The 24,476-nt window shown below is 43.0% G+C and overlaps 1 protein-coding gene across 13 annotated transcripts in view; it reads right to left on the reverse strand.

Annotated features, from left to right (window-relative positions):
* Fam172a (family with sequence similarity 172 member A) overlaps window positions 1–24,476 on the reverse strand; it is a 483,175-nt gene that overhangs the window by 12,879 nt on the left and 445,820 nt on the right. For 2 of the 13 annotated variants that reach the window (XM_052743691.1, XM_052743678.1), the window contains one exon: window positions 12,551–18,414. The exons of the other annotated variants lie outside the window; for them this stretch is intronic. In XM_052743691.1, coding sequence (XP_052599651.1) covers window positions 18,272–18,414 — 143 coding nt within the window. In that variant the 3' untranslated portion in view covers window positions 12,551–18,271. Of the gene's footprint in view, window positions 1–12,550; window positions 18,415–24,476 lie in introns of those variants that run through there. 13 annotated transcript variants of the gene reach the window in all.

The following is a 24,476-nucleotide window of genomic DNA, read 5'->3' on the forward strand; positions in this document are numbered from 1 at the left end:
AGTAGGGAAAGGGGAGGAGGGGTTGGAAGATGGGAGCTGGAGAAAAGCTAGGGAAAAATAGAAAGAGGAGCTGAGACAAGAGGGAAGGGGTGCTGGGAGGAACAGATAATGGAGATGTACACTCGACACATTTAGGCCAAAATTCCACCAGAAGTGGGGAAAACGGTGTTTTCGAAGCTGGTGATTGATAGAACACCTTCCGTTGCTCCCACCCGATCTACATGTTCTAACATATGGAAAGCTTACAGGCCCTGTGCACTATAGAAGCCGATAATGCATTAGCTCTCAGCAATATTTACAGCACCGCTTTTAATACACACCAGATGGTTCGCGACTGTGCCGCCTCAGCCAGCTCACTCCTCGATTTTACTCGGCGGCACTTTGTTGCAATTACACTCCATGCTGAGACCAATTTTATTGGTGACCTATTTTTCATATTTGCAGCGTTTTATGTTAAAAACCTCCTCTCTGGCCTTTTTGTAAAGGGCAGCGCTCAGGAAGGGAGAGTTTAGGACGGCTGTGCTGAGAAGCTGCAAAGGTGGATATTAATATTTATCATGATGTTACATACCTCGGGTTTAAGTGAGCAAACCCGATAGACATAAGTACTCCGGTCATTATGTTTGCTCACTCGCCCCCTGTTTGCCAGACCCCCACGGACTATCTAAGAGGCGCGCTTGCCTCGGAGTCAATACATTGGGCCATAAATATTGTATTCCATTAATTATCTGGCCACTGGCTTATCCTGGGCGCCCGGCATCCTCGAGCGTCGCAGGGCAAATGAGGACGTTTCCGGAGCGTACTTCTAGGCTGGGAACCCCGCTGAAATTTCCGCGGTGCCTGGGAATTCCGAGCCCAGCCGGCCTGGGGCGGGAGCTGGGGGGGAGGGGGAGGCGGGGCAGCCTGAGAAGGCCCCAGCCGCCAGGAGCGCTCAGTACCTGTTATCTTACCACGCAGAAGGCCTCAGGGAGAATCCCATTTGGCACGCCGGGAAAGGCTTTCAACTTTATCTCCCGCCATGTAAATATCCCCGAGTGCCCGATTGGGGGGACTTTGTTTTGCACCGAACAATATAAATATCCCATTTTCTACAGCACAGGTGCGCTCTTCCTTCACAAACTCTTTTTTTTTTCCTTCCTCTGTCATTTATACTAACTCTTTATGCCCCTCCCTTGATTAAAAAAAACCCCACAGATGTTTACTTTATTGATATAACCTATACCATGGTTAGGCCGAGAATAATATGTTTCAACTAACAGTCATTTAGCAAATAATGGAGGCGTTCTGGATGCTTTCCAACGCTACACATGTACTTGGTCATAAAATGATACGTGAAAAAATTAACATCTGCTTTCCGAAAATAAAGTGTGCCAAGTAGCTTTTTATGAATGCTTTCCTCATTTTAGAAAGAAATATGGAGAGATAAACTGGCACCCAGATGTATAGCATATTTATAATAGTTTGGGGACTTAAAGGTAGCTTCATTGCGCAAGCCGTTTCAAAACTGTTTTAAAAACTACTTAACCTTAGACATTTTTGAATTCTGAAGAGTATTCCGAATCTTACTATTTAAAGAGAAATTTACTGTAGTTTAATTGCGTACCAAGGCGGAACTATATGTAAACCCAGCTCCATGGCTTCAGCGCAGAAGAAGCACTGTTCCTCGTTTATTTCCCTAATTTCTCAGCAAGGTTCCCAGGCCCTTCAGAAGGTAGAGTTGGGAAGTTTAGTTGGTTTTTGTTGTTGTTGTTTAATTCCACTATTAGGAAATGAGGCCTACCTTTGAATTATTTCATTAAGATTTGGCCTTTTGGGGGAAGGGGTGGGAACCATAATCATTAGTGGCTTTTTATTATTTCTACGGTAAAAGGCTAGATTCCTTGTTGAATAAGCTTCTTGAATGTTTTGCAGATGTTCCACTTAGAGCAGATCTGACCCTCTGTTTCCTCCCACATAAGTCGCTTAAAGTCTCCCATAGTCCATTTGCTCAGGGCCCATCCTCTGTAAGCGTCGGATACACCCTTTGAAATTTCCACCCAGTTGCACACACACACACACACACACACACACACACACACACACACACACACACACTCCCACCCACTGAGTCGTTGAGCCTAGTGGAAGACTGCGGTGGGAGACCAGTAGGATAGAATGGAAAGGAGGGAAGTCGGCCCAATGGTTACCGCCGCTGTGCGCAGAGGCGCGCCCTCCACCGGGCCCCTCGCCTCTTTGTGCCTTTGGTTCGAAACTTTGGAGATGGCCCAAGTGGTTTCCTCTGAAGGGCTGGGAATCTCGATTTGTGAAGTGCTCCAGAGCACCCACCCAAGGTGTTTCAGGGCTGTCCTATGAGCCGAAGCAAAGCCGGGGGCGCAGGATCGTGCCGCTGGTTCACCGGTCTGGGTCTGGCCGCCCGGGGCCCGCCACTGCGTGGGGACCGAGGTGCTTAACAAAGGGCTCTGCGGGGGCTCCGGGCGCGGCCACGTGACAGGCCCGAGCGCCGCGTTGCTGTCCCGCAACCGGGAGGGGCGGGCAGCCCTGGGTGCCTGGTGACTTCTTGACGTAAAAAGAACTGCCGGGGCCTCAGCGGTCGGGGTGAGGAGTACTTGTCTGGCTCAGCTAAGGAGAAGCTGCACCTCTCATCTCCACAGCACTGGGAAGAAACTGTGTGTGCGAGCGGGGAGGGCCGCGGGGTGGGCCCGGGCCGGGCTGCGAGGCCGAGCTGGGCTGGCTGGTGGGTGGATGGGAGGAAGTTGAAGAAACAGCTCCTTCTGAGTGACAGGACCCTTTTACAAAGGGCAAACGGGGAGGGGGGTGTCCTAATATGAATAGAATTTCCAGTGTTTCTCAGTTCTCCTCCCCTTTTTAGAGATTGTCCTTTCTTTTCTCCTTTTCTTCTTTTCTATTTCATGTTGGGTTGGAAGTGCCTGGACAAATAGGTCCTGATGTGTTTTCGGTGGTGTGAGGCATTCGCTTTTTCTTTTTCTTTTTTTCTTTTTCTTTTTTTTTTTTTTTTAAATCTCTTTGGGTTGGAAAAATGTCCTGCAGCCAACATGTTAGCACGTTTTTGTGTGCTCACTGACTGGAGCAGCCGCAGAGGAGTGAGGAACTCACCTTAAAGACCCTATAACTGGGAAGAAAAGAAAAGGAGCATCTTAAAAGTTCTCCCTCATCCCAATAGCAAATCTGGTCACATCTTTTCTTTTACCAGAAAACACACAGTATCCTCATTTTCTCACCAGAAAGCCTGTAAATTGGTATTAGATGTCTCTGAGAGAAATCATGATGGGCAAGAAAACCTTATCTCGCAGGACAATTTCTACAAAGCCTGCTTTCATCACATTTAGAAACAGTATTATTATGTCCTTTCCCAACCTTAGCTTTTTCCCCCCACTGAAAGACCATGCTTTCTCGAGGAGAAACCCGTTCAGAGTAGATCTAAACTCACATCAGTTTGTTGTTGTCGTCCTGAATATGATGGTTATTATGCCAGCTCTTACTTTGGGCTCTTGATCTGATGGGAGAACTTTTTAAAAAGTGTGAAGTGAGGGACACAAAGACAGTTTATCAGTGAAAAGAAGACAGTGGCCTTTTTTTTTTTTTTTAAATTGGGAACTAAGGAAAACCCGAATTTAGATGAAGTGTGCCACCAAAGCTGCTTCAAAGTCCATCTAATTCCCTTGGGCTCAGTCATCACTCCCATGTGATAGCTGGGAGTTCTTCGTGGAGGTAAGGTGCCCATGCATGGAGAGTCACTCAGAGGCAACTCCCTGCTCTATAATTTCAGACACATTTAAACTAACAATCTTGGGATATTACAGGACTCAGATTTAGCTCCCCCCCCCGCCCGCCGCCGCCTCCCCTGCCCCTTTAAACAGTGACCTGTCCATTAATGTAATTCTTTTCCTTCTTTGGTTACTTTGCTTACTAAGGGACCCTGGTCCTCCTTTCTACCTTGCCTAGCAAGTTGGTGTATGCTGGGCCATACTCTTGGGGTTTGTTTTTTTAAAAACTATTATTTTGTGATCAACTCTGCTTAATTTTCTATTTATTTTTGGACCTCAGCCTTTTTGGATCACAAATGTCCCCACAAGTAACACAGCAATAAATCTGAACAAAAATAAGACAGATTTCCTCATCGATGTGTAATAAAGTTTAAGGACATTGTTTTGTCAGACAAGTGCTAAGTAGAAAATAAATCTCAGAGTCTGGGGAAACAAAACGGAGCGCTGCTGGCATGTGTGTAAATTTACTTTTAAAAGCAATAAATCAATGTTAAATTAAACAGCTGGGTACCCTGTCTAGGAGAAGGTTCCATGTTTAAGGAGACCTTGATGGGAGAAATGTGCTGTTTAACAACACCTCTCTCTCTCTCTCTCTCTCTCTCTCTCTCTCTCTCTCTCTCTCTCTCAGATTTTCAGATTTTTGGGGAGATCCAGAGGCAAGGCATCTCTGACAACATTTCCCCTGAACGTCAGATAGGTAGAAGAAAAGAGAGCAGAGACATGACTCTGCAACCCATCGTTAGAATTGTACACACTTTCGAGCATAAGGAGACAAGGAAGCTTTGACCAACTATTTTAGATTCTTTCTAAATCGTCAAGCCTGGCTCGGAAAGCCTCTGTTTTCTGGCTTAGTTTGTTGGATAGGTTGTGGTTATTTTTGTTGCTGTTGCATTTTTTTCTGTAAATACTTTAACTGTAGAAATATTGTAATGAGCATATGTAGCACATTCGTGTCTGGTGCTTTTATTAATGTGGTTGTTTTACACAGCAAAGGACATAGTAAAATATTATTATTTCTTACCTGTTACGCCTGTTTTTATCAAGAAAAAAGTTGACGTTCAGGTAGCATTAGATCTAACTATACTATCTTAGTATTTCTTTTTTTAGTTATTTTTATCCAGTTACAAAACTCTTCACTGGGAGATATTGTGGGAGATATGGAAGAGGGGGGGGGAGAGAACAAAAAGAACCCCAAGCTCTGGCTCTGGATTCTAAGAACAATGTGAACCAATGCATTTTTACAGAGGGAAGCATAAAATAGCACAAAATGGGAATAGTTTAAGGGAGGATTTTTTTTTTTGCAGCCTTGAAATCAAATCACAAAAAGGTTTATCAGTTCTTTAGAAGAGAGACATTGTTGAGATGAACTCTCTTAGTCTGTTGAATGGAGAGCAACTGATTTAAAAGAAAAAAGATGAGATTCCTGCTTATATAGAGCACAGGAGAGTGTTCTTTTTACTTTCTTCATATAGATGCCCAGTAAGTTTTCTTTTATAGTTGTCCTGTTAGCCTACTTCCAAAGAATGCTCACATAATTCAGCAACATCCAAAATTTAATAGCTGAAAAGTGCAGTTTCATTCCCTTCCTTGCCAACCGACAGGGTGACCGTGTAGCATCCTCACTGTCTTTGGCTTTCCTGCAGTCAAAGGAAACAGCAAAGACCAGCTTGCCTGAAGAAGAACAAAAGTTATACTACTTATATTTAGATGGCACCATTCAGATTCCAGGACCATTTGTGGCTTGCTAAGTAAATCTCGTGTCACTCAGAGATAGCTCAGATTGCCTGTCAGGAGACATCTGGGCAGACTTGAAAACTCAAATGACTTCTCCAGCTCTGCTAGGGTTTTCCAGGGATGCGCTCTCCTTTGCGCTGAAGCCCTGGGAGTAATTTCAGCTCAAGGTGAGCCTTTCAGCCACCGCTCTTTGTCCTTATTTGGATAGGAGGGTGTTGAGACCGTTAGACGCTGGTCTGATGATGGGGGATGCACGAGGGATGGACGGACGGAGAGGCTGCCAATTCTAATTAAAGACAATGAGCGACCCAGTGAGGAGCTATCCTTTAGCTTTATAAAGCTCAAGGCAGAAACTGTCCACCTCACCTCAGTTCTTAGTTTGTTCGAGTTGGCTAGTGAGGTAAAGAGTGGAAACCTGTAGACGAAGCTGTTTGCAGGTGAGATGGGGCTTCTAGCTAAACCACAGCAAGTACATCTTCAAGTTGCCATTTCCCTCCTTATTCCCTGGTCTCTGACACAGACTCTCTTAGATTCTAACTTTGCTTGCTAGATGGCGCTCGGCGTCTCAAGACCTTCCAGTTCAGAACTGAAGTGGCTTTTTAGCACAATTCTGAACTAGTTGTGGGCATTTGATTAGCACGGTGCTGGTAATGTTATTATTGCCTGCTTTTGTCATTCTTGTTCTCTTTTATATTAAGGCAGCATACAGGTGGGACCTGTCATCATAATCCTGACAATAATAAAGTAGAGGGAAATTCTGCCTCTGAATTTATGGCATATTCATGGCCCATTTACTTGTTCTGATACATTTCAAAATGTGCCTAAAGCTTTCCTCCAGTAATCTGGTGGAGGGTTTTAGGAGGGAGATAAATCAGCAAGTCCAGATTCTAGCTTAAAATCCTTGAGGTTGACCAGCAGAGTCCAAGAGTCCACCCTTCATTCCACCACCACCCTCACTACTACCTCCATTTGTTGTCATGGGGTATCATTAATTGACATAAAATGTGGGCTGCTCTATTTAAAGCCTAAATGTTAAAAAAAAAAAAAGCCCACAGATACATGTTTAAATACTATTAGTAAGAATCACCCCAAAGCTTGTCTTAAATGAAGAGTGACTTGGGGATTCTAAAATGTAACCATGAAGCAATTCTCAGATATTCAAAACACTTTTTTGGGGGGAACTCTTTTGTGCATAAAGAGAGAAACAAATAGTTCTAAATTTCTGATCGAAAAGTGAAGATGAGATTCAAGGACCTATCTATATATTGCTTTGTTAAATGAAGATGCCATTTTCCCCAGAACCCACGGCCCTTGTACCACTGTGTGCTCTTCAGAAAGAGGGCTGCAGGTGAGGAAGACAAGGTTCACAGGGAAGGAAATGCATCTTCATAAACACAGACACTTTGACCACAGAGGCTAAACTTGTCTTTAGGCATTGGGAACTGATTTGTATAGAAATGTTACACCTTTGGTAATATTAATAATATCCAGAGCTGAGTGGTTTTCAAACCTTTTGTAAAATCTTGGCTGCTTTGGGGAAGATTCAGGCAAAGTCTCTCTCTAGGTGTTAGGCTGAAACTAGCAGGCGCTGAAAACCTAAAGAGGAAAATTTACAACTTGATCATCCCCAGCCACACACCAAAAAACCTGCTACTGTTGGAAACATATGTTCCAGATTAAGTTAAGCAAATGGCTCTCATTTTTTTCAAGGTTGCGTTGATTGTGAAAATTTAAATTTAAGTGCGTTGGACTTCCAAGGATCACTAGGTCCTCAAGTGTTTACAACCCCCCCACCACCACCATTTACTTAAAGACTTCATATATTTTGTTACCTTCTTGAGGTACCAGTTTAGACTCTTTGGCAAGGTGAATGTAGTCAGGTGCTGTTTTCCAGAAATATATGTAGTTTTAAAAGTTGGATAAATTGCAAACCAAGTACATTTGTCCCTCTAATATTAAATCACTTGGCAGCTAAAGCATAACTCTAATGGCTTATCTAAATTCCTAATATACTTACTTGTTAAAAAATCTGATGCAAAATTGCATAGCTTATTTTAAAGTTCTTCGAAAGTTTCACCCATGAAAAGAATGGGCGATTTCTTTTCGACACCATGGGACAAAATAGAGTCACCAAAGGTTTTAATTACGTCAGAAAAGGCTGAAATTATAGTGCTGTCTTAAAAAGGGGAGTAACCACCATGCAGTCACCCAGCCATCTCCCAAACTGAATTACTTGAAGTCCAGTGTGGCTAGTAAAGGGTCCCAGTAAAGAAGTGTAGAATTAACCCTCAGTCTCTCAGGTAGCAAGGTAGCAGTCTCCCTGGGCAAGCCGCAGAGGGGGAAGCCAGGTCCGGCAACCTGGATGACTTCCTGGGTGATTTTGAGACCTATGCCATTCCCTCTGCTTCCAGAAGATCTTTCTAGCTCCTTTTAACTATTCTTATGGCCTATTGACACTTAGTAGTTATGACTTATACTCTCCCTTCCCCAAGAAATCTTCACGAATAGAACTTACTTATTCCTGCCCTCTCCAATTCATTCACGGAACCTATTCTTTTATAAGGTATAAAATATATTTCTTTAACTAACTAGATACTGAATATTTGACATTGACAAGTGGTCAAGGTAGAAGAAAATTTAAAAGATTTGAGGGACAAAAATGGCCAGGACATCAGAAATCACTGGATATGTTTGGAATGAAACACTTGAAAAAATAAGGGAGAAAAACGGTCATCTATGCTTTAGGAAGATTTCCTAAAAGTCCCACCAGATACATACAGGTAGGTAGCAAACACTGATAGAGATGTTTCTTTCATGGAGACTTGCTTGATCTATATCCTCAATGTTTTGTGATATAGAAACTGAGCTCATATTCTTTTTTATTCACTGTTTTCTCTGGCAAAAATGGTCTTAAAATATAGTAGGTTTCTAACTTATTTAAGTAACCCAGGAAAGTCATTCTGAAACTGAATCAGGAATATAGTGTTCTTTAATGTTAAAAAAAACCTTATTAATATAGAGCAAAGCCCATCACCTAGGGGTTCACTTAATGCCATCCCTGTCACCCCAAGTCTCCACAACTCTTGCTTTCTACTCACAAAGAAAAACCTGCGTCGTTTCTTGCACCCAAGTCCCCTTCGTACCAGAACAGGCTAGAATGAAACATTCTCCAAAGTAGAAACCCAGATCATTAAAAAAAAAAAAAATACACCAACCAATGACTTGTAAACACCTAGAAATATTTGAACTACGAATTCAGATAGGGGGAGGTGCACTCTAGCCCAGAATAAATGAGTCTCAAGTCACCAAGTTCAACAGGTTCCCTTTGTAGCCTCCCCCTTGCCCCCCACACACTCCAGCTGCCAAATTGCATTAAGCTAGGTGCGTTTCCATCCGTTCTCCTAGAGGGTCCAGCTGCTAGTTTAAACAACTTCCAGCCCGACTGAGTTTCTCTAATAGCATGGGTTATACACAGCGACTAAGGAGACTTGAGTGATGGTCAAACTAAGAGGAAAACTCTCTTTGGGAAGAGCTAGCTCAGGAGTGACTTTGCCGAGGGGGAAGGGCTTCAAGTTCGCGTGGGCAGTGTTGTGAGAGAGGAAGCTGCTCACAGCAGTTCAGAGAGAGGAAATTGAATTGCTAACCAGTGAAAGACTTAACCAATTATATGTGAGTCTCAATGGAAAGAAAAACAAGGTGTTTTGCTGCTAACTTGCCGCTAAACTGAGAAACTCAGTGACATTTTTTATTGTAATGCAGTGTCAGAAAAAAGTTTCCCCCTGAAATGTATGGTGTAGTTCCTGTGATTATGCAGAGCAGTGTGGAATCCCGTTTGACAAGGAGAAACCAGGGTTCTTCCCGTTTCACTTACTTATCACTCTAACTCGAAAAGTTTGCACTAAGTTGGTTTGGAACGGATTTTATTCAATCTTTAATAGATGCTTGATTTTGACAGTCTCACTCGCCCTAAACATAGTGTTTTTTAAACCCCAGTATCGACTCATGATAGCGGATGATCCAAACTGTGTTCTGATGGGATGGGAGAGATTACACTCAAAGGCAAATAAATAAGTCAAGATTTGCAATACAGCAAGGTGTTATATTTGGAATCGGTAAAAGGTCCTCTTAGGAGTGGTGGTTGGGGTTGCCAGGGAGACTACGCAATGAACCAGGAGTGGCCTTCCATTATTGCACTTTGCTCAACGCGACAACTAAGGGGGAAAAAAAAGCCAAACAAGGAGAAAACACAGCTAGGACTGAGGTTTGCAGAGGAGAAAACGAGCCAGAGGCGTTGGTGTTGTCAAATAAGTTGCTGTCAGGCTCTTAAGCCGCCCAGCCGCGAGCCTGCCGCAGAGAGGCTTCGCTTGGCAGCTCGGAGGGGTGATTAAGCAGCGCCTAGGCGCCCCAGAATTAGTCAGACAGCTTTAGCCACCAGCAGGGTGGTGGGACCAGGGACTGTCGGGTCTGGATGTACATTTTTTGGGACACAGATATGTGGCGACTGAGATTATAGGCCTATGAACAAAGTGGTCCCAGCAGAAACCCTTTAAAGCGAAGTTGATACAGATCTTGCCACCTAAAGGATGGTGGTGAAAAGTTGGTTCAAGAAAATTTGGGTTGGAGGAGGGAAGACCCTTACCATAGCAGTGACTACGGGGTGGAGCTACGTTCAGTGTAGACTAGATGCAAATTCGGGAGACTCGCAGGCAAATGGAGCATCAACTCCGGGAGCTCTGATTAACACCAAGCAGGGCGCGGGCACGACTCTCCACCCACAAACCAGTCTTTAAGCTCACTGTTGTTTTGGGCTCAGAAGCCGAGGTTTCAGAAGGGAATATCCTATGGCGGGGGAGTGGCTGGAGTGAGGAATTTCGCCAGGCTGAAACTTTGGGGTTCTGGCCAAAGGGGAGAGGGAAGGGGGGCGCGGGGCGCTGTCCATGGTGCTGGGGAGAGCAGGGAGGCTTCACGTTGCCTGGTGTTCCGGTCTCCAGACCAAGGCAAGGTGTAAAGTGAAAAGGGACAGCAGCTCACAGGAATGTGGAAAACACGAGTGTGGCAGTACAGTTAAAAACAATCTAGGCAGGTCCTACTTTAATTTCTGGGTCATTACAGTGTAGACAGCACTGTTAACTGGTCGTTGTTGTAAGGTGTTTTCCTCCTTAAAGTGTATCAGATTTCAAAGTATGTAATCAGTCACTGCTGATGTGCAAAATAAAGAGGAAAGAAAAAAGAGAAAGTATGCCTTGAGACTCTAAATATATCCAAGGATAGGAGAGTTAGCTATTTCCAGAGTGCTAGGGAAAGATGAAACTGAGGGTGGCTTAAACCTGCTAGATCACATTTTATTGAGAAAGATATATTTTTTCACCTAAATACTTCTTTGAATTTTGCATTGGTGAACTACTGTAGTTATATTTTCATCAACAAGAATAAAAGGAAAGACATGTTGTAGTGTATGGCTAAGAATTCATTCTGTGTTGTAAAGCAATACTTTTGATTGCATTACTAAAAAGCAAACAATCTTGATTTTTTAAAAAAGGCTGGTAATCAGAAAGAAAGCAGGATTCAGATAGAAATAATTTCAATATTAAGGTAAAGGACTGTAAATAGAAATGTAACCTATCCAGTAATAAGCCATATTGTTGAAAAGCACTCTACACACGATATAACAGATAGATCATTCACTATGTTTAGTAAAGCCAGAATTGTAACAGGAAAAGAATTGACATTAATTGTTTTAATCATTAAAATCTATGTATCCTCAGCAACTTGAATCACGTGGCAATGAAGAAGGAAGAGGACATGAATTCAAAGAGCTGACACAGTGATCAGCAGCAACTGACAGCATCTCATTTGATATTTGATATCAAGCACTAGATCAATATTTGTGAGATCAATGCAGTTTTAATGGTTTTCTTTCAAAACTGCATGAAAGCCAAATCATGTCACTCTGAACTACTGTTATTTTTGGAGCTGGTTATTCCAGGGGATGATATTAAGTAACTTACTGAAGCAAAGCAAAAGCAAAAGAGGTGGGGGTCCAGGGGTGTGGAAAACACCACACCACCACAAAACACCACGATATTTCTTCAGTTGACAATCCAGGGGAGGTGCACATTTATTTGAAAGAACACTTATTTAAGTATGATTTTTAAAAGATGGAAAGCTTTTGAAAGATTACTGGGAGGTATGTGAGGAGAAGGGGGTCAAGGGCAACCTTTCAGATAGTGTAAGAATTAGGTGGTATTTGAACAAACATCAATGTACACGATAGAAGAGGGAGATTCTGGTCTTCCCCTCATGTAGAAGTGAGTGGGAAATAACAGACTTTTCTCCATTCTTGGAAGATAGACCTGAGAGCCCCATCTGATGCTTAAGCAATGTTCTCACAAAAGTAACATAGAAAAAAGGTAGCTATAAATATTGTCTATTATTTTTCTTAGAAGTGTTTCTCCCTTAAAAATGAAATGCCTTTTATCTGACCCAGAAGAATAGTTTTCTATCCTCTAGTTCTATTTGGATAAAATTCTAAACTTGGATTTATTGGTTTTTACAGAATTCCTTTTGAGGAGTTTCCACCTGGAGGAATCCCAGGCCTTCAGTCAGGACAGAAACTCCTGGGGTGGGCGTCAGAAGGTATGAGCATCATCTCAGGAGGACCCTACAAACCCCACAAAGGTGGCAGCCACACTGGGAGAGTGTTCTTGACAAGCAGAGGTTTGGTTTCTCAGGTGATGAGAACCAGAAAATAGCTTTCAATCATAATTCAACTTTAAAACTTGAGGGAAGGAGTTTGCCTTTCATTGAAATAATAGCAATATTTTAGGAAATTTCTGACACCCAACTCTACAGACCTCTCAATCTTCAGATGGAACAAGATACTTGGGACCATGCCACTCTTAGCTCCCCCAGTGCCTCCCTTTTCTTCACTCTAGCATGTTGTCTGCAGAAACTTTGAATGAAGTTCACATTCCAGTGCTTTTACAAAAGTTCTCTTCCCACCTTGAGCTCCTTAAGAAACTAGGTAGAGGCAGATTTTCCAGGATTTTAATAATGCCATAAAACAACAACAACAAGAAGCCATGGTCTGCTCTTTTGTATTCAAAATTGGCAGAGTGCCTACAAACTATAGACATTAGTAGTTTAAATCAATTTTCTTTAATGAAATAAAGCCAGCCTTACACATACACACATACATATTGCATACCAGCAGAAATTTACAGATGCAAAACAAGTTTGAAGCACTTAAAAATATATATTGCAATGCCTTGAAGATTTTGAGCATGAAAAGTCTATTTCATAAAAAAAAAATTACCAACTTTCATGGAGACCAGCATATACAGAGCACCTACTATGTTACAGGCACTGAATAGACATACACATATTGTATATGTTGTCTGTAGATTTCAGTTGAAGTGAACAGGAATGGACATAAGTACTCCATACAAAGCTATGTATATGTGAGACATATATATGCATATATGCACATAACTTTTTTTCTATTTGGTCTTAAAAAAAACCCTGAGGTATTTTAAGAAAGGAAATGAACTTCATATTCAATGGTAATTAATTTGGACTTCATTTTGGCAAATCATAATTTGACCAATACTTTTTCCTCATAGTATGAAGAATTTTAATTTTAGTGCAGCAAAAATGCTGTTCTTCTTAAACCACTTTGAAGCAATGTTTGTGAGTCCACAATCACATCTACATGTTAATCTCTGATTGTGCCTTCAAACAGAATTCTGTTACAAAGAACTTGGAAAGATTTTGAATCTATTCAGGAGAGGAAAACTCTTTAATTTTCTGAGGAGTAAAAACTCCCCAAGAAACTTCATATAGCTTCTTAGATTTTGCTTCGCATACGTGATAAAACATTGATTGTTGCAGTCTGGTGACCCATGAAATTTGGGGGTTAGTTTTCTCTTCAGACCAGAGCATATAATTATGCAAATAAAGAGCTGTCACTGATCTAGTGAAATACTCACAAACACATGCACTCTGAAATTGGACAGAAAAGTGAAAATGGTTTGTGATGTGACGGTGCCGTGGTTTGCTTTCCTGCCAACTTTCCATCTGAGTTCATTATTCAAATTGTAAACTTTAAGGGAGACATATCGTTCTTGGGGTGTTGGGTGTTTTTCACTTCAGATTCTTTGTTTTGGTCACAGAGTAAGTTCAATATCATTTTACCTATGACAATTTTGCATGTCACCCAATGTAACAGCTATGGAAGGAAAAGCTGAATGATCTGGACAGACAGGTGCATGACCTTCATACATTTCTTCCTAGAAACATGTTTCATAGCTATTTTAAAAAAGTTCAATTCCAATAATACAAAGAGTATAGTGAAAGGTTTTCCACAAACTTCAAGGCAAGGGTCCAAGAAAAGTTGCCTGAAACGATATCATGGATTAAGTCAAATGTTCATCGTCTAAGTTTTACATCCACAGGGGAATACTGGCCACTCTGCGATGTCCAGTTATCGACCAGACCTTCAGGACAGCTTTCTCTAAATAGCAAATCTTAAGCTTTTGCGCTTCATTTTCCATTATTATTCCTATAAAACCTTTACACCGAGAATTAACAAGAATTCTTCATTCTACCAGTCACATTAGCCTTGAGATCTCCCAGTCCCAAAGTTACCATCACACAGGCTGTGGCATAGTTTTAGATGTCATGGAGGGTCCCACTGATGAAATCTGATAAGTCTCATGTCAACCCACTGACTGCTAAAGACATCACTTCATGAAAGCAGTGGTGTGAAACTTTAAAAACATTGATCCAAAGGAATCAATTAAATCAACATCCATCCCTTCTAAGGGTGAGGTTTAAAAATTATCTTTGCCGTTTAAAAATGCAGATTTCAAGATAAATGCTGGGATGCTTCGATAACTGTTTCTATTCGTGGACCTCTCTTAACGCATTTTGTGTTACCCCTTCCAGCATCTTCCAGGAGGTGTACGTTTTTCGAGTACAGTGCACAGCAGTTACAATGGTTTAAATCTAAAACCACCTCACAAAGCCAATGCTAAAGCTACCCCTAAAGGTGGGGTAGCTTTAAGCTCTGTGAAGTGTTGATTAAAATCCCTTTCCCAGATTCAAACTGATCATTTTTTGAGATTAACAGAATATTAGATAAAGAGATGAACAATTCAAGAGACGACTACTCAGACATTCTATACAGGGAAGGAAGGAAAGTATAACATTTTTTGAAAGGGGTATGTTAAAGTCTTTTATATTATGCCAGAGGGTATATAAGTATCACAATTATACCCCCTTTGCCACCCATATTTCAAGTATATGAATGCCTCATGTTTATTTTTTAGCCTCTCCCCACAAGACATGAGAAAAGTTTCCAAAAAATTTAGACTGTGAAATTTTATGCTGTGAAAGTTACTTAATAGTAATTTTTCTTAAGTGAATTTGGAGTACTACTTTCAACAGGAGCCTATCAGTTAAGTCTAAACAATGATTATACCATACATGTTTGGACTGGAACTCTGCAATACAGAGAAACATGAAAAAAATCTAGTTGTAAATTAGCAGTGCTAATTTAGTTAACACACTCTGTCACCCAAAACCCCTCACAGGAGTGAAAGGTTTCAGAAGGAATAGCTGTAACAGAAATGTGCACAACTCAGTTATGGACTGAGCACACTTTATCAAGGTCTGACCATCAGCAGTTTGGGAGCAACTGAATGTTACCAGGCTCCCTTTGAAAAACATATTTACTGTATATCAGTGGCTATTTTATAAATCATTCTGAAGACAAGTTGTTCTAATTTCCTTATATATTAAAAACATTTGGCTAAAAATGTTATCTTTACGACATATGTGAGCCAAGTAGAGACCCAGCTAAGTTAGGATATTGTTCACAGTGATAGCAATAGTAAGAACAATAGCTATGAACTTATAATATTGATGGATATGGTCCAATCACTTCCTTTAGGTCTGAGCTTTGAAAGCCCCTGTGCAGGTGATGAAAAAAGAACTTCTGAGGAGGAATAACACACAGTTGCTTGTGGGAAAAACCTTTTTTATTTTAAAATGTTAACAGAAAAGAGATTATAGGAAACTCCTGTGCTTTATTTATTTATTTTTGACATATAAACAAAAATGCATTCCAGGAAGCACAAGGTAGAAATTTGAGAAAAGAACATTATTACAAGTAGATGGTCTTTCAAATATCCAGTGTGACTTTCAAGGACTGCATGTTAGGTCCCTTTAGAAAGCTCCAAAGCAGCTGCCGGGCACTGAGGCTTCAGCAGGAGTATTCTGAATCTCCAATTTATGTCTTTCTCAATCTATTTACTCTAAGAACTAAGTATATGGTTAAAGAAAAAAAAAGCCCACAGCCTACCTTTATACCACCCTGTGCCTAGAATCTTTTTAAGGAGATAACAGGGAGAAGACCAGAGAAGAAATATTAACACTGGCCACCCCTCTGCAGGTGGGGTACTGTCAACTGCTTGTTGTTAGCCCAAGAAAACCGAGGTGAATAGTATCATTACACATATACCGACAGCATCCCAATCAACAGGTTAAGAAATCCTACGTTCTAAGGAGTCACTTCTCTCTGGAGTGCTTTGTCTGGCTCCCATGGACTGCTACAATGCAGAGCCACAATTAGTAACAGACATTTACAAACTGTAACTCTGTAAATAGCTCTCTACCAGACAGATAACAAGGTTACAATTCAGTGATTATAAAATCGTCATCATAAGGAATCAATGACACTCTCTATACAAGTGAGGGATCTGGAGGCAAGGACCGGGAGTCCTTTGGTTCATAAGCTGAGCACATTTACTTTGCTTTAATTCAGCTGCAGAACCTTCGCAAATTTATCCCTGCATAAGTGTTGGCTTTTGTCTTAATGTCACAAAATTAGTTTCTTGTGAATATTTTCATATACTAAAACACCAGACAATTTATAACATTTGGTAAGATACATTCAATCCACACCAGTTTTCCAAACCCAGCCATTGGGAAGCTATCATTTTTTTTTTTTTTTTTATACAGCGCTCACCAATCCTTCTAAAATTAGAAACGTAAAGGGCCACTATGACAGAGCAATGTGCTTGACATTGTTGGAGTAACACATTTTAAACTGCCCAGGAGCTGGGGGTAAAATGCCATTTTGATTTTCCTCTTAAGTTGTTTCTGCTTAAGTAATATCAGAAGATGACCAGACATGACCACTGCCACTTTACTTCACCGGCACTGAAAACACAGAACTATTGAATGCACGTAGATGCCAAGGAACATGAGATACTACCAGTTTTAAAACTTGCTGAAATCAGTTCATATTAAAAAAATTCTCCATAAGCTTGTTGAGTCCAGGTTATTCTTCTGAGGCATTAGACAGTGCCTCGGTTTAATTTTGGATATACTTTTCCATGTTCTCAAATAAGGCAGGCACATTATTTGTTGAATTTACTTAAGAAAGGATTGGAAGTATTAAATTCACAATCTCACCCACTGGATATAATCTTCACTAATTAAATTCTTCAAGTAATTAATGTTTAATGTTTTAATTTAAAAGCCAGTAAAATGTCAACCTATTTTATCTTCTGTATTTCACAGTGCTGGCCAGATCCCAGTTGGGTTAAAGGACCTAACTGTTGGAATTATATGGCAAAACCCTATCAGAAGAAGTGGAACACTAAAAATTTTGGACCTAAAAGAGAGTATCATTCTCTTTTCCTATTGTAGATAAAAACTGAAACATTTTAACTTTACTTAGCCTTTCAGAAGGACAAGGGTATGCAGTTCCATTTTCTTGATGACAGTAAAAAATAAATGGTGTAACCGCAAGGGTTTACTACAAGAAAGGTCCAAGCACACTCAGTACGGATTAATAACTACCACCACTGCTCCACATGGAGTACAGAGAGCAAGCCTTGAGTGTATCATCTAAATGCCTCTCATCATGTTACATATTTAACAGTAGGGTCAGTTTTCATAAGTTAGAAATCTCACTGAAAATGGGGCCTTATACCTGCATCTAAAATACCTGCTTACGTTTTCATTCGAACGTTCTCTCCTCAAGTCAGAGACATAAAGACTCGTTCTACTAAGCAGGAATGTCCAGAGAAAAGGATTGGGATTCAGTACTTTATGAATTTTTATTCAAAGTTTTTCTTTCAGTCTTGAAATGGAAATCGGTCATTACAGGAGAGAACAATTTGTACTCCCCCCAAATCATCATGGCATTCATGTTCTCAATTTAAAGTTAGCATTTCTAGGACCCGGGTGTGTGGCTTTCTATAAAAGAGAGGGGCTCATAAGATGACCCGAGGGAAAAACCTGGTTAAAATGAAAGTTTGAAGTCTAGAATAACACTTGCTGGGTTTAAGGGGGAGTAAAAACGGGCTCGGTTGAGGCTGGGCACTAGCGGCCGCCCTGCAGCAGCGGGCGGTAGGACCGCGCAGACGCCGCTGGGGCTGCAGCGCCCGCGGCTCGGCGGGGCGGTTCGAAGCCGGGGCTCCGGGGCTCGGGGCTCGGGGCTCCGGGGCTCCGGGCCGCGCTCGGCCGCCTGCCGACCCCTGCGCCGAGCCGGGGCTCAGCCCGCAGGAGACGCGGCTGCGAGTCCATATTGCTTTGACAGTTGCACTCATCTAGAAATAATGCAAAACGCTATTTAGACGAACGTATCGCGACCCTGTGCTGGAGGAAGAAAGCAATCTAATGGGGGCCGGGAGGCTGCGGGCGCTCGGGCGGCGGCGGCGGCGGCGGCGGCGGCGGCGGGCTCACAGCTCCTCGTGCTTGATCCGGTGCGAGCGCCGCGTCAGGGCCGGCTTCTGCGAGCTGCTCTTGGCCTCCGACGCCTCCGCGAAGAACTTGAAGATGGACGGGAAGCTCTTCCAGGAAGTGAGCTCGTGGCGGTCGGTGCCTGCGGAGACACGCACGGGGTTACAAGGTGTGGCGGGTGTGTGGCCACCCGCGGGCGGCGGGGAGCCCCGCCCTCCCGGGAGTGCGCGGCCACCGGCGAGCTCGCCCGCACAGCTCCCCGGTTCCGCCGGTCCCCCGCCCCGGGCCAGGACTCGCCCGCCCGCGGGGCCCCTAGGAGCCGCCGGGAGCCGCCGGGAGCGCCCGGGGCCTCCCGCCCTCCGGGCCAATCCAGTAGCTCAGCGGGAAGGGCCACTCCCTCTCCCGCCTCGAAACCACCCACTTCCCCAGGCCTGGGATTGGTTTCCCCAGCGTGCGGGATCCCGAGTCTACCACACCCACCCCACAGCGCCTCGGTGCCTGGGCTCCCAGGCGGAGAGCCCGGAATAATTCCTTTTCTGGCCTCTCCCAGTCTCTGATGTTGGACACGACTGCTCCAGCGAGGTCACGGGGACCAAATCACTGGAGATATTTAATGAAAGGCCAGATTCAAAAGGAGACTAGGAGCCTTGAAAGTATTCCAGGCGGGCCACATGCTTTACAGATTTCAGGAGGATGGATCTAGAAAAGCCAGACAAAAGTGTTTCAAAGAGGAACCACTGAAAGCATTTAGGCCCCCTGTTCAGTCGGGGTATTCAGAGAAGCGGTAGATTTTCAATTTACCAGGTTATTTTACCACAGCTTCTGACTGTGGCGTGGGTTGACTATTATACACTCATTTTCAAATCAAATGGAACCCTTAGCTTGACAGAGGCGATAAGTAACATGCAGGCATGGGAATACACGAATAACCCGGGCTTAAAAAAAACTATTTGTGATAGCATGTATAATTTAACCAATAACTTCATAATCGATCTTTAATTAAAAATAATTACAAATACCCACCCCCCCATAGAAATTATGAGTGGTTAGCTTTGAAACAGTTAGAATCTTTTCCTCAATCACTTAATTATGCAGATAGTGCTTGGAAGTCTCCGAATTCAGGGCCTCTGATACTTTAACATTGTTAATGATAATTCTTTAGTCTGTAATAGTAGGTCATTGCTATGGTTACTCTACAATGGTGCAAGACTTTGCCTTCCCCCTTCAGCTATTCGCTGAGACCTGGTAACCACATTTGTTGCCTAGCAACAGCTTTGTGACAGTATCACAATCTGGGAGTTATAACAATAAAGATGCTGTGGCTGCACTCAGTTGGCCAGAGAGCAGAAAGCTACAGTGTGTGCATGTGACTTAGCTGTGGGAGCTGTTCCTACCGAAGAACTCATCTCTTCACAGGTGCCCTTCACAAGGATGGCTTCACCCCCCTCCTCTCTGGCCTTGTGAACCTGTGCTTGGAACTCAGAGCCAATATTGAAGTCATACTCTGGAGACAGATCCTCCAACACCACTGTGTTCAGACTGAAACATGAGATCATTTCTCTATTTGCTTACGCATTTCTGGCAAAATTCAATTTATTCAGTGGAAGGGATTGATGAGTATAGGTTTTACTGGTAAATCCTGAAGGGCCTGAATGAATTCTGATAATTGTTAATAGAATTCTTAGGGGAAAAAGTCTGACTAATCAGTATGTGTGTAAAATTACCAGGTTTTTAAAACGCATGGAACATGCTGATATCATTTTTTTTTTTTACTAAGTCAAATTATGTCCATCAAGGACATATCTAGATACCTTCAAACACATCTGTTTCAAATAAATGCCATGAGTATTTCCAGAAGGAGGCTCTGCCTCTGGGTAGGTTTATGAAAAGTTTGTCTTTTTCTGTAGACAATCCACTTTCAGTTCAGTAGTAACTATTAAATTGCAGGCATGATGACAGAGTATTTAATCTGTATTTCTTCCTTTTGAATGTCCATCCTCAGATGCATGGCAGCAACTATTTCCAAGCACAGTAAGCCTTTCCTCAGGTGTTAACTGTTTCTTTCCTTCTCACTCCCTAGCCTTCTACTGCCACTGGGCATTCCTCCTTAGTGATCAGCTACACTGACCAGTGTTGCCCAGGTGAGGATCCATTTGTAACTTTCCCAGGGAGCTCCTCTTAAAATTCTTCCTTCTCCTTGAAAACCAAGCCAATCTATGACTCTGGAGGGACTTGGGAGTCAATGGTCTCAAGCAATTTGTTAAGTAACTTTAACCCACCCTTTTCCCTAGTGACAATCTTTCTGAAGGATGAACAGATGTCCTTGAGGATAAACTCACTAAAGGATCTTTTTGGTTTCAGCTCATGACACCTCTTGGCTAGCATAGTCCTGGCCTGCGAAGACCAGTGTAGGAAGGAGAGCTGAGTGCCTGTGTTACTCCAGCGTTTACCCTTGCAAGTAGACGGAGGAATGACTAGATGTCTGCTGCATCAGGAGGGTGGGTTACTAGGAAGTCAAGTAGGCTGACAACCCAGTCACTCCTTTAGGTAACTGAGTTAGGGCACAGAAGGTGGAATTCTTTCTGAAGAACAGGCACATGCGTATTTTACATTTTTATAAAAATCTCCTTTTTGAGCTGGTGAGACGGGGGCTTTCCACTGAGCCCAGCGACCTGGGTTCAACTCCCTGGACCCACGTGGTAGAGAGAGGGAAACGACCCAGGATGTTGTCTTCTGACCTCTATGTGTGCCATGGCACGTGCGTGCGCGCGCGCGCACGCACACACACACACACACACACACACACACACACACACACACACACACACTGAAGTGTAATATAAAAACTATAAAAACCTCACAGACTCATCCTCAGAAGAAGAGATAAAGGCAATTAACAGCAGCTGAAAAAGGGAGGGTCTGCCTTTCCCAGGGACAAGCCCCCGGGGAGCGCTCCCCCTCACCATGAGCAACACTAAACGGAACACACACACACACACACACACACACACACACACCCAACAGAGAAGAGGTCACTAATTTGAGGAGAGGTTAACATGGATGGAGTTGGGACTAAAAGAAGGATTCGTGGAAATGCTGTGAATAAACTACTCATGTATGAAATTCTCGAAAAGCTTTTTAATTAAAAATTTCTAGAGCCAGGTGGTGGTGGTGCACACCTTTAATCCCAGCACTCAGGAGGCAGAGCCAGGCAGATCTCTGTGAGTTCAAGGCCAGCCTAGTGTACAGAGCGTGATCCAGGACAGGCACCAAAGCTACAGAGAAACCCCGTCTTAAAAATTTTTTTTTTTTAAGTTTTGGAAGTGGCTTTGTGCATGTGTTCGTGTGTGTGTGTGTGTGTGTGTGTGTGCGCACACACATGCATGTGAAGGCCGGAGAACTAACTACCTCAGGTGTTATTCCTCAGGCACTTTTTTTTTTTTTTGAGACAGGGTCTTTCATTGGCCTTGGAACTTACCAAGTAGGACAGGCTGGCGGACCTGCTTGTCTCACTCTGCCTTTCCAGTGCTGGGATTACAAGCACATACCATCACACCCGAATTCTTTTTATGTGAGTTCTGGGGGTTAAACTCATGTCCTGTGGTTGAAAGGCAAGCATTTTACTAACGCAGTCACCCCTCTGTTACTGGAAGCGAACTTTTAACATTTAAAAAGTAGCATTTGGAAGATGCATGCCAGTTTTGGTTCACATGCACGCTTTCAAGTATTTGTCTGGATATCATTTAAAACAGTTTGGTGGGGCTGGAGAGGTGGACGGTGGTGAAAATCACACGCTGCTCCTGCAGAGGATGCAGGTTCATTTTCCAGCACCCACATGGTGGGTGACCATCTGTAACTGCAGGTGTAGACTAAACAACACCCTACTCTGGCCTAGTGGGCCCTGCAGTGCACAGACATAAGTGCAGGCAAAGCAACCACACACACAAATGTAATTAAAATAAACGTTAAAACATTTTTTTTTTTTTTTTGGTTTTTCGATACAGGGTTTCTCTGTGTAGCTTTGCGCCTTTTCCTGGAACTCACTTGGTAGCCCAGGCTGGCCTCGAACTCACAGAGATCCACCTGGCTCTGCCTCCCGAGTGCTGGGATTAAAGGCATGCGCCACAACCGCCCGGCGCGTTAAAACATTTTAGGGACAAAGTTCCATTGAAAATATTGACAAATTAATATGAGAATCTGCACACAATAGTGCTCAAAGAACGGTGACTTAAAATATTTATTTTTAAATTATGACTATTGTGTGTGTGTGTGTGTGTGTGTGTGTGTGTGTGTATGCACATGTGAGTGCATGCTTTTGAAGTCCAGAGGTGTCAGGTCCCTGGAGCTAGAGTTACAGTTGTGAGCTGCCTGTTCTGGACAGCTCTATGTCAACTTGATACAAGCCAGAGTCATCTTAGAGGAGGGAACCACAATTAAGAAAATGGCTTCATAAGGTTGGGCAGCAAGCCTGTGGAGGATTTCTTAATTAGTGATTGATGTGGGAGGGCCCAGCCCATTGTGGGTTGGTGGTCCTGAGTTCTATAAGAAAGCAGACTGAGTAAACCATGGGAAGCAAGCCAGTAAGCAGCTCCCCTCCATGGCCTCTGCATCAGCTCTTGCCTCCAGGTTCCTGTCCTGCTTGAGTTCCTGTCCTGATTTCTTTCAGTGATCAGTGCTGTGGAGGCATAAGGCAAACAAACCCTTTCAGCACAGCACTGATAACCCTAGCTAAGAATCCACATGGTGTGGTGCTGGGAGATGGAAGTCAGTTCCTCTGGAAGAGCATTTGTTTGTTTTAACCATCTTTCTAGCTCCATAAACAAAGTGTCACAGAGGATGAAATGGTCATGGAGCAGGAAGACAGGGCAACATTGTTTATCTTCTGCCTTCTCTATGTCACTCTTTCCCATGGTAACCAACCCAAGTGCTCCTTACAAGTCAGTTGTGATGTTTAGTGTTAACTGTCCACTTGACAAAGTCTAGACTCACCAGAGAGCTGGCCTCTGGACGTGCTCCTTGGGGATTATCTTAATTGTATTAATCTAGGTGGGAAGATCCACCCCCCATGGGGGGCACTACTCCCTGGCTGGGGTCCTGGGTTTGAAGTGGAGAGGGAGCTGAGGAGTCTGTAGTTAGTGCTCTGTGGATGCCATAAGCAGTTGCTTCAAGTTCCTTGTCTCCTGACTTCCCCACCCTAATGGTCTGTACCCTTGATTTATTAGCCAAAATACCATTTTTTCTTCATTAAGTTGCATTTATTAGGGTATTTTACTACAGCAGCAGGAAAGGAAACTAAGACACCAGCCTTGTCTATGTTCTTGTTCACTTGATCTTACTGTGTAGCATTTTTCTCTGTAGAGGGGGTGTGCACGGGGGTAAAAAAAATATTAATACTTATTTAGCTAAAAAATACTTGATATCTTGGTAGATGTACACTATTTTGAAGTTGAAACCCTTTTTTTTCTTGCAGGTTCCCCCCCCCCCCCCCCCCTACAAGACAGAGTTTCTTTATGTAGCTTTACGCCTTTCCTGGAACTCACTTTGTAGCCCAGGCTGGCCTCAAACTCACAGAGATTTGCCTGCCTCTGCCTCCCGAGTGCTGGGATTAAAGGCGTGTGCCACCACCACCCGGCTTCTTGAAGGTGTTTTAAAAAGTCAAATATAGGGGGCTGGAGAGAGGGCTCTGTCTTTAAGAGCTTCTTCAGGGGACCTGAGTTCAATTCCCAGTGTCCACACCAGGCTGCTCACAGCCACCTACAACTCTAACTCCAGAGGATCTCATGCCTCTGGCCTTTGTGGGCAACTGAACTCAACTGCACTTACATTCCCATACATATAATTAAAATAATACAAACAAATCTGTAAAAAGTTAAGTATAAATGACTTTTGTATGTCTTTTGGTGCTGGGATTATCCTCAGGGCTTTTGAATGCTGAGTATGCACTCTGATACTGGGCTATACTCCAAGCCCAGTAAAAGGAGTGAAAACCCACTACAACTTACACCATCAACAAATTCTATAATAGAGGGAAAGTCTCCAAAAGCAAACAGTCAAACAAGTGATGTTTTACACACACACACACACACACACACACACACACACACACACACACACACACACAAGTATGTGTGACTTGCCAGATAGGAGGTTCACTGGTAAATTACACGCGATGAACAGAGAGCAGAGACCGAAGAACATTAGAAA

This window comes from Peromyscus californicus, unplaced genomic scaffold, assembly GCF_007827085.1.
Source record: "Peromyscus californicus insignis strain IS unplaced genomic scaffold, ASM782708v3 Scaffold_18__1_contigs__length_77618521, whole genome shotgun sequence".
In the NCBI taxonomy this organism is placed as follows: Eukaryota; Metazoa; Chordata; class Mammalia; order Rodentia; family Cricetidae; genus Peromyscus; species Peromyscus californicus.